The sequence below is a fragment of the Anas acuta genome, chromosome 19, assembly GCF_963932015.1.
Source record: "Anas acuta chromosome 19, bAnaAcu1.1, whole genome shotgun sequence".
Lineage (NCBI taxonomy): Eukaryota > Metazoa > Chordata > Aves > Anseriformes > Anatidae > Anas > Anas acuta.
Genome location: NC_088997.1, coordinates 11280593 through 11291059, shown reverse-complemented (window position 1 = coordinate 11291059; position 10467 = coordinate 11280593). Strand labels below are relative to the sequence as shown.

Genomic DNA, 10467 nt, shown 5'->3' with positions numbered 1-10467 from the left:
CAGAGTCACTGCCAGTGGGCTCTCATCAGAGACCACAGCTCACAGACCCACTGAAGAGTTTTCTCTATTCAATATACACTTTTCCCCTATGAAAATACTCTAATCAGCTTATTGCAGAGGGCTTCTCCTGAATTTTCAGTGCCTGTGTGGACTGCACAGGCAGCCTACACCTAACAGTAAATCCTTTATTAGTTTTTCTTACTGGACCCAAGTTTTTTGAAGAGCTTTTTTCCTTTGAAGAAGAAGCCTCTCTTCTTTTTACTCTGACCAGGTAAATCACTGCATTTGAGAATAGCCAGCGATGCCTGCTCTGGACACTGCTCGCCTGTGGCAAGGCAGGAAGGTGGTTCAGTAGGAGGAGTTGGTGAGAAGTCGCTTTGATCAACAGATCCATCTGGATTTAACTGAGCAGGAAAAGAGAAAGAAAAAAAAAAAAGAGAAAGTAGAAGTTAGACTTGAAGAAGGACATGATGCCCACACAAACCTCAGCCAGAGAACCCTGCATTCTCCCCACCAGTCTGTCCCACAACCTGCAAGGCTCAGCTCCTTTGTGCAGCTGCAGAATCAGTTAGGAAGTTTCCAGTAAAGCGTTTTATACTCCCAACACACTGCCTGACCTCAGCCATTCCAAAATCCGTTAACTTTGGACTTTAACTTTGGGCAACATCAGAAATGCCTCCACTGAGGACCTCTTGAAAGATGTTGCTTCACAGCTGAAAATACTACATTAAGCACCTTCTCAGTGCAAGGATAGAAAGGTAACGATGCATCCCATTATGCCTGCTGGCTGCTTGCGGCCAGGGGAGACTGGTGGGCTCCCGGCACACTCTGGGATAGGCCATTAAGAAAAACAACCCAGTAAGAACAAGGGCTGTGCAAGACCTCAGAAGTTCAAGTAGGCTGGCTAAGCTGGGAGGCTTCTGTAACAGTGACTGTGCTCTGTCAGGGTCAGATATTTAGACCCTTGCAAGGCTGCTCCGCATCCATCAAATCTAATTACAGGAGGGGCAGAAAGCATGTCTGATTCTCTCCAACGGTTCCAACAATGGAAAAAAAAAACAAGAACGTGGTGATGGAGCAGGACACAGGGAAGTCTTGAATCATGTGGCACAAAGCAACCTGTGTTCTTAAGCAACCTGAGTATTTCAGAATATTAACTAGGATCTACAGCTCCAAATGATTCACTGTATGCTGCTCCTTTTGGAAATCACAAAGTGCCCTGGTCCTGGGTTCAGCTTTCTCTTCAGAACATGCTGATGTAAGGTCAGTTTCTGGCAGAAGACTTCTGCTTTACACAATCTCCTCTTCCTCGGTGTATGGATTGTGACCACTTCTGCTCTGGCATGGCACACTTTCCCAAGAAGTTGCCAAGTTCACCAGGGAAGAGGTTCTGGGTTGCTGAAGCCTAGGAGAGCCCTTGTCCCACTGCCTTCTCTTCCACACAGCTTTCATGTGCCTGACAGAGAACTAATTTTCTAGACTCCCTGCTGTATATCCTACCTTGGCAGTCCCCAGAACCCATGACATGTGCTAGAGCTGTGCCAAGGAAGAGCCCCCTTGGCAGGTTGAAATATTGGCTCTGCTTGGGTCCCACTAAGTCAGGGAGAGTTGAGTGCATACTCATTAAGGATCTGTAAGCAGCCACAGCTCCATCAGGGAAACTGAGTTAGTAACAAAGGCAGAAGGATGCCCCACCCAGGGAGGAAGCATTGCTGAAGAGCAAAGACGAGCCCTGCAGATGAAATGTGTCAGAACCACAGCAGCAGCTGCTTGTAGCTCACTGGCAGGAGTAGATGTGCTCTGGTCCCGTAGTGCTCCTGGTGAACACTGCTGAATGAAGCAGATGCACAGACATACCATCACTGCCATAGCTATAGGACTTTATGTGCTGTCGGTTCACTTATTTAAAGTTTCCTAAGGTTACAAGCAAATGCAGCCCCACTCTATCACCCCATGGCTGTTTCAGCAGCCCACCTCCTCTGTGATGAAGAACGTGAAAAGTAGCTGTGATTTCTGCTCCTCCTGTAGAACAATATGCTGCTGTTAAACAACCTTCCATATGAAGTTCACACCTTGGTCTGTCTGGCTTAGCAGAACCAGAAGATGTAGGGGCAATGTAAAGGTCCCTGCACAGCCAGGGCAGCAAAGGCTTGGAGCCCATGCACTGCTGGATAACATTTATCAGGCAAAGTGAAACAGTTTTAGGGCAGATCTGAAGGGGCCCAACAAACCTTACACACTTTCTCCTGCTGAGCTAGGCATGAGAAACTGCAGGCAAAATGAGCGGCAGGTACCCAGATCAATTCATGAATGACACAGTTATTTACTGTAATAAGGATAGCACAGTATCAATATAATTATCAAACATCAAACGGTTAAAAGGAAATGACTAGCAGTTTCCAGCCTTTGTGGCTGCAAGTCCTTCTTATTTCCAGCTATGGTACACGATGCCCATGCAGATCTTTATACACAGAGGCACTCACACACAAGTATGTGCAGATATTCTCACAGGTCTTTGTATGGCAGAAAAACAACAGAACCAGTTCACAGATTCATCTGGTCAGAGACAAGTAACAAGAAAAACAAGGGATTCTTCTCTAAGAGAAACTTAAAGGAAAAACTGCTCTGGCAAGCTGTGGATGCCCCATCCCTGGAAGTGTTCAAGGCCAGGTTGGATGGGGCTTTAAGCAACCTGATCTAGTGGGAGGTGTACCTGACCAGAACAGGGGGGTTAGAATTAGATGATCTTTAAAGTTCCTTCCAACCCAAACCATTCTGCGATTCTGTGAAGATCCTGATAAAGCTATTGGGGTTGATAAACTGAAGAGTCACGTTAGTTTTCAGGAGACACTTTTCAATGCTCTCTCTAGTATTATTGACTTGTATAACTTCTGGAAAACAATGTTTGAAAGGAAGAAAAACCACAGATCTCCTCCCACTGCCACCCAAAACCAGGGGTCTCACCCCCCAACCCCAAAATTGTCAGACAGAACAATTATCCAGACTAGGTTGGTTTTAGGGACTAAGTGTTGCTACTTTCTTAAGTTGATGGTGTATGGGGGCATTTCAAGAAGTGAAAAAAAAACACAGACTGAACATGGGTGCTCAGCCTGAGCAGGATTTCTGCAATGGCTACATGAGGTTCTTGTTGCTCAGGTGCTTGAACAGTGGTAGAATGGCAAGGCTGAATTTCAAAGCAGGTCTTTTCTAAACCTGAATATCCAGTACTACTACAGTCCCATCATGGTCCCCAAAACCACCAGATAATTGTTCCAAACTGTACTTCATGTGCAGAACGTGGCTTCTCTTTAATACAGAACTAACTTGGCAGGTAAAGATCTGCCACCAGAGGGTTTGAAGCTGGACTTGATAGCAGAGCCCCAAACCAGCCTGTCAAACTACAAGCAAGAACAGGAGTAAATTGCAAGTGCAGGACCCTTTAATAGGCTAAGCTGGGTGGGAAATTGAAGAGATCTTCTCACACAAACTTACATGGTTGCTCTCTCTCTATGTATCATTCATATCTATCACTGGACTCTTCTCTTCCTCATTCTCTGAAGAAAAGAACCACCACGGCAGAAATAAATACATGAAATCAATTAGAATTGAATACTTTCTGAAGTTGTTTTACAAACGGTCTTTGACAAAAACTGCATATTAGTGAGGCAAAAATATTCATTCAATAGCCACAGCATTAAGGTAAACTGCTCATAGCTGGTGAACATGAGTGCTTCAGCGCCCTAGTTTGTGATCATAACTTCTTGGACACTCCTCTTTGTACTGCATTTTTTGTTGCTCAGTCTAATACCAAAACGACATTACTTTGAAAGTCAAACTGCTTTACCTTTTTCAGATGTCAGCACTTTAAGATTTACTCAAAAATAATTCTAATAATTCACCTTCCCCAGTTCAATTTGGAAAGTTAATTGTCCTTACCCTCAGGCCTTTGGCATAGCATCAAGGAGAAGGGAAATGGGAAGAACATACATGGTGAAAATTTTAAATCCAAGAAGTTACAGGCAATTTTAAAATCATTCGTGGTCATGCTGGAGAAGCTTCTGTTAAGACTGGAACTAGCTTTAATACAATCCAAAGCTCTGATGTTAATACCATGGTGAGTATGCATGCTTGCTGATGTGTTAGGTCTCAAGATGAAACTGGCAAATTTGTTGGGAGACTTTTGCTATGTTGTGTCCCAGAACATTCAAACAATACTTCTCTAGAGGCTGCCATGCATCTTCTGTCTTTGGTGATTTTTTGCATAAGCCCTGTCCTCCCGCCCCATCTCATCCCAAACAGGAGCAGCTGTATGTGTTCTGCCTACATATACATGCCAAAACCACACTTAACTAGCATGTTCATAAACTCTGCAGAATGAATATGACAGAGTTTGGAAAGCCTCATGCTTGGCTGTATCACTCAGTTTATGACAGCTCGGGGATGGCCCTTAAAATATGTTTTCTATAGGAGAACATGTTTCTTCTTGCCTTACCCTTCAAGTGTTTTGCTCATAGGTCAGGATGCTGTAACTGATGACACAGCCAAAAACTCAGTGGGTCAGGTCTCTTCTCAGGACTCACTAAACATAACTAAATGCAGTTATCTAGTACAAGCTTCATTATGAGCAGGATAAATATACTGTTTTACATGGGGGCAAACATTCCCTTCCTATTTGGAAGCTGTTTAGATGGAGCTGGACTGCAAAGCACAAGCAGGACTGCACATAATTAGATTGTTAAGCCAGAATCACCAAGGACAGGTGTGCTGGTGAAGCAGGGAGGCAGCAGGACAGGAAACTGTCTGCCACCACATAGAAACAGACAACAGAAAGTCATGCTTGCATAGTTAATGTTGACTCCCAGTGATACAAAATTGGCTTAAGCATCAAGAACTGAATTTTCCAAGTTCCCAGACTTCACAAGGAACAGCAGCTCATGGATTGGCCAAGTGACAAAGCTACCAAATCTATCCTGGCCTAAGGCTTCCCGCTCTGCAAACCCCAAGTCTGATCAAATGCAATGAAAAGCTCTGTTGCATCTCTGGCATAGAAACACAAATGAACTGAAGGCCAGGCAAGCCTGAAACAGGTCTATATTAGGAGGGTTTATCATGTTCAAGAGGTATTCCTGTTTAAAAAAGGTGTCATGAATCACAAAAAAAAATACAGCTTTGAGCATCCAAGGATATATGGGCCAAACTGCTGTGTCCAGGTGAACAATCACCTCCTGCTGAACCCAGCCACAATGGAAAGCGGAGAGAGGAGAGGAGCAGTGGCAAACTGTAAAGCATCAAGGAGGAGCAGCTTGTAACCTCATAGCTGCTGAACCCTGGTAGTAACAGCTCATTAATTTCTCTGATTGCTCAGCAAGGACCAGCCCTTGTTGGCTGAGATCAAAGTAACTGAGTATCCAAAACAGGCAAACATAAGGGTCCAAAACCACTTCTGGGTTTAGAAGATGATCCAGCCAACTACCCTCAAATCTTATTTCTGAGGCTGTCCTTCCACTTTCCCTCATAAGAAGACATTGAGGCTGTGGGACAAACATTACACCAACAAAGCTTCAAATGCCTGGAAGCAAAAGAGGGGGCTGTAGGTAGAGCCTGTGCAAGTCCAGGCAGCATTTGAAAGGTAAGTGGGAAGTGAGTAAAGGAGGAGCAGGGAATGAAAAATAAGACAAATGACACTGCAGACAGATGGAAAGCGAGGGTGACACCAGTGAAGAGTTTGACAGAGGAGGATTTAGGACCGCATACTTCCTTAAGGATTGCCTCAAAGCCAATCTAGGCCTGCTCTTCCACACTTTTAAGGGCCTGTATAATAACCTCTCCGTGAGAACTGAAGGTTGAGGAATAAGTACATTTGAACTGGGACGAGGCTGTGTCACTCCCTGCCTCCCACTGTCTAGAATGCCACAGCACAGGCAGTGACCAGAGAGGTGTCACACTTTTGGCCTTGCTTTCTGAGGACTGACTGAATCTGGCAGATGACCCCAGTGTCCTGCTTAAGCATTTATTTGAAAAGTATCAGAAACATAATGCAAGGGAGATAGCCCAACCTTTGAACCCCTTGCATCTGTGGGTTGCTCCCATAGCCTTAGCCTGTGGATCCACTCCTCAGATCTGTTTGATCCTTCCCTCTATGTTTTTTTGTTTGTTTTGTTTTTTTCCTGAATACTCCTTGGACAGATTTAAGATACATCTAACTTGGGATGGGTGGAAAAGCATTGGTGCTTAGGTGTCAATAACTCCAGAACTCCTTGGCATGGATATGAGCAAATATGAGGAATTTCATGTGTCTGGGGATCTGGCTGAACTCCTTTGCTTGCAGCAGGATTTCACCACTGACCTTTGTGTGCATCTGAAGAACTTGCTGGTGGGACCTGTGATGTTCTTTGCTCACATGACAATAACAAGCATGAGGTCCCAGAAAATGTTCTTGCTTTGTGTCTCATTTTGTACTATACTGTCTTTAAGAAGAACTCCTGGTGCTCCCTTCTAAACTTCTGGGCTCCCATGGGATGAATCAAGCTACATGCAATAATTTAAATCACCCCATCAGATGCTGCATGCTGTGCGACACCCACTCTCCAACCATGTCACAGCTTGGATGTCTGTACTATGCAGAGTCTCACAATCTTACCTGGCTCTCAGAACTTGGTGGAAAAGCATCTTTATCTTTTGAATGAAGTTCCTCAACCATGCCTCCATCTGAAGTTACAGCTTCCAAGAAGTTTGATGGGACAAGCCCTCTCTGTTGGTTCAGCTCTCCCTGAAAGATCAACGTTTAGTTCCCGTATCAGGTTTCCTGGCTGATGGAAAAATAAATAGAGGTGCAGCCCTATTCCAAGAAGGCTATGCTATGGCCTGAGAGAAGCCCAGGAACACATTCATGTTGGAAGCATCCTCAGTAAGTTTCACAACTCACACTCTTGCTTAGTTGTGGAACAATTCAAAATGCAAAAACACATGAGTGTAAAGGAAGAAAAGATGATGGCAAGCTATGACAAACGTATTCCAGCAGCATGGACAGACACCTCTAAGTTGTAGACTATGAAGACTATTTGCACTTTATAAACTCAAAAAAATTTTACTAATAACCTGGAAGCAACTGGAACATGATTGTGCCACAGGATTCCTAAAGGCCTTTCATTTGTTCTGGTATTTAATTTTTTAAAGAATGAAGTACTGCTAGTACAATGCCCTGTAGGCCTTGTCTCTATGCTCACTGACATCTGGAGCTGCAAACCAAGCTTGGCTGTCTTTCCAAAAATTTGTCTCTATTTCAACAAGAGGTAGCTGGGTGAGACAAAACAACCCCAGCAATGTTGTCTGACCAACGCCATGAAGGAAGTCAAACAAAACATTCCTAACAATGCCTCCAGACTTCATCTAGTGGTGCACCTCAACTTTGATGTATGAATGCATACTGTTTTCTGTGCAGGAAAAGAGGGATGATCCAAGGGCTAAGAAACATGTCTAACACACAGCTTGCTGGCAGGCACGGTCCCCAGCTATCCATAGTAAATTAAACAGATATCAATGTTTGTTGAAGTTGGTTTGTTGATGTGTTGCAGGATGGGGATCAGCATAGGTTTTGTTCTTATATGTTAGCCTCCTGTCCTGGTTAAGACCATGTGTCAGAGTCCTTGGCAACAAATCAGCTTGTAGCAGATGCTGATGCAACTAATGTATGTGCAGTAAACACATCTTAGGCTTTGGGAAACCTGCAGTCAATTTAGTCCAAGAAAGAAACTCAGAACCATTTGGAATATTAGGTTTAGAGGAGAACACGGACTGCAAGAAACAATCTGTTTATTCTAAGGAGGCATGTGTTCATGTGTTCCACCAGCAGAATATTTTGTCCCCTAATTTTTGCTCTCCTGCCACTAGATTGAATCCAAGGATTTCAGACGTAGCCAAAGGACCCAGCCAACCCCAATACTTACGTAATAGAATCCATCATCATCCATGGACCCAAACACAGTGATAATGTCCCCTGCGCTGAAAGTCAGTTCAGCCTGCAATGAACAAAAGGAAACAATAGTCACAGGAGGAGCACTGCCTGGAATTTCTCACAAGGTTGCCCTGGGCTGCTTGCACAATCTCACCATGAGTGAGGGAGGCCATTGTGATAAGACTTGCAGGAACAGAATGCAGAACAACCAACCTTGGAAACTGTGGAATTCATTGTTGAGTAAGCATTTCATAAAGTAGGATAAGAGCAAAATTTGTCTCGTCAACCAATTTTAACAGAACTTCAAAATGGTACCTATCACCTGTTATAGAAAGGGGTGCCAAGAACAAACTAAACAAGCACCAGAAATGCCTTTTTTTTTTTTTTTTTCCTTTTAATATAAACACTAAATCCCCCTTTACCTCAGATGACTGTTCTGTATGCAATGCTCAGGGTACTCCTTGGAGCACAAGACCAAGGCCAAGGATATAGGTATTCTCTTCTAACGGAAGGAATCCCCCCAGTTACAGTGAAACAGTTGCTCTAAGATAGGAGAGGTGGAATCTTTCAACAGGCTGCATAATGGGCAAGACCCACTGAAGACGTCTTTACATGCAATTCCCAGACCAATGGAAGCATTGGCTTGAAGAGACCTACTTCTGATATATTTACTTTATTTAATTCCCAGTACTCGAATTCTCTCCTGAGGCTGCAGGTTCCTACTGATGGCAGTGAATGACTTTGTCCTAGCAGAAAGCAACTTCTAGGGAACTTCACTCACAGAGAACTGCACAGCTGATCCTATTAGGTGTTGCTGCAGGTTCAAAAACACCAAATGCAGCTTTCCAGCAAATCAAGTGACCAAATTTCCTGTGAGTTAGAATGGGGAACACCTCTAATAATGCAATGTCAACAGCACTTTGTTGACAAGGGCTCAAAAAAATCCTTCGGTCAGATGTGTGAATACCTACATAAATGCTGGTTGATGCATGTTTTTATTGTATCTCTCCTAAAATAATCCATTAAACCCAAAATACTCTGTCCTCAGAAGCAGGCTCTTTTGTTCATAAAACACACAGATTGGGTGTCAAGCATTACCTGTATTGTGCCACCTCTTGGCCATACATTCTTTTTACTAATCATGGGGTTAGTATTCAGATTCTTTCCATGTATATGTTTGCTCAGAGTAGACTGATGCTGCTACAGAGGAACAGAAACAGAGCATGTTCTAATTCAGAAAGTCTTTCTTGCTGGAAGGATTTTGTTTTACAATCTTTCCATCGGAAACATATTTATCCACAGAATCATTGTTTGGTTTATATGTAGAGACTGCTTGAAAAGCCGAGCGTAGAGGACTGGTCCATTAAATTGGAATTAAGTGTTCTTGCTTGAACAAAGACCTACACAGGTAGCTAACACAAAAGACATGCTCCATAAAGACACATTCACCATAAGTATCAGAAATCAATTCTGACCCTTAATCGGGTATTTCCATTTACCACAGGATGCCCCATACAGTTGCTATCAGCTGGGGCTGTTTAGTCCTGTCTAAACACTTACAGCATGCTACAAGGCCGTAAGATGCTCTAATAGCTTCACAGAGACAAATACTGAAAATGATTATGGGTGGGTTGCTTCATACTCTTCACAGAATAATAACTGACCACTGTTATTAGGGAATGCATGAGAGAACTTATTGGCAAACTTTATATTTTATGACTTCAGCCAAACAGTTTTAGTCATTATTTTGCCATGCTATAATCATCTTAGTTTTGACCAAAGACTTAAGTGTTTCAGGACAAAAGAAAAAAAGAGTGGAAAAAGAAAGGTATCGGAGGACTGAGCAGCTGCTGGTTACCTCTGCATCTGCATTTGGAGAGCTCTCCTTAGGATTATAGTCAAAGACAGCCATCATACTTCGAGGAGTAAGTAGTTCAGCTTCAAAGTCCTGATGCTTCTGTCCTGGAGGACAAAAACATAACAAAACATGCTGAGCTGGAAGCCAAAGGACAAAATACCAAGTCACAGCAGCTCTTCACTCTTCTTGGGAGTAAACTGAATAAAATGAATACAAGAGGGAAACTGAATGAGCAAGAGATCTTAGAGGACCCCGAGATATCTGATAAAGCAGATTTCTGATCTCCTGCATTAACTCACAGAACCAGTGACATCTCTCACTTGCAGTATCCTGGTATCCTGCCTATATATACAGGAATTTTATTTATTTATTTATTTATTAATATACTAACAGACACAAACACACAAGACAGCAGTCTCTTTACAGTGTCTCAAATGGATATTTCTCTTTTCTCCATGTAAAAATTATCCTGAGGAATAAATAAGTGCCAAGGAAACAGGAAGACCCTAAACAACATCAACAGGCAGTCCAGCCACACCAGCACAAAGCTCAGCACAAAGGGAAGTGCAGGCAACACCCTGCATTTTTACAACCACCTACCTGCTCAGCCCCATTAACCACCTACCTGCTCAGGCCCCATTCTTTGGACCCTTCG

General features: G+C 43.3%; 1 protein-coding gene across 9 annotated transcripts in view; it reads right to left on the bottom strand.

The window, feature by feature from the left end:
* Nucleotides 1-171: 171 nt before the first annotated feature.
* TSPOAP1 (TSPO associated protein 1) overlaps nucleotides 172-10467 on the bottom strand; it is a 68623-nt gene continuing 58327 nt past the window's right edge. For 7 of the 9 annotated variants that reach the window (XM_068656356.1, XM_068656350.1, XM_068656352.1 and 4 more), the window contains 4 exons: nucleotides 9813-9916; nucleotides 7947-8018; nucleotides 6641-6769; nucleotides 172-404 (listed from right to left, as the gene is read on the bottom strand). In XM_068656356.1, the coding sequence (XP_068512457.1) occupies nucleotides 189-404; nucleotides 6641-6769; nucleotides 7947-8018; nucleotides 9813-9916 (521 nt within the window). In that variant the 3' untranslated portion in view covers nucleotides 172-188. Of the gene's footprint in view, nucleotides 405-3492; nucleotides 3555-6640; nucleotides 6770-7946; nucleotides 8019-9812; nucleotides 9917-10467 lie in introns of those variants that run through there. The other 2 variants (XM_068656354.1, XR_011089044.1) reach the window with 2 other exon arrangements.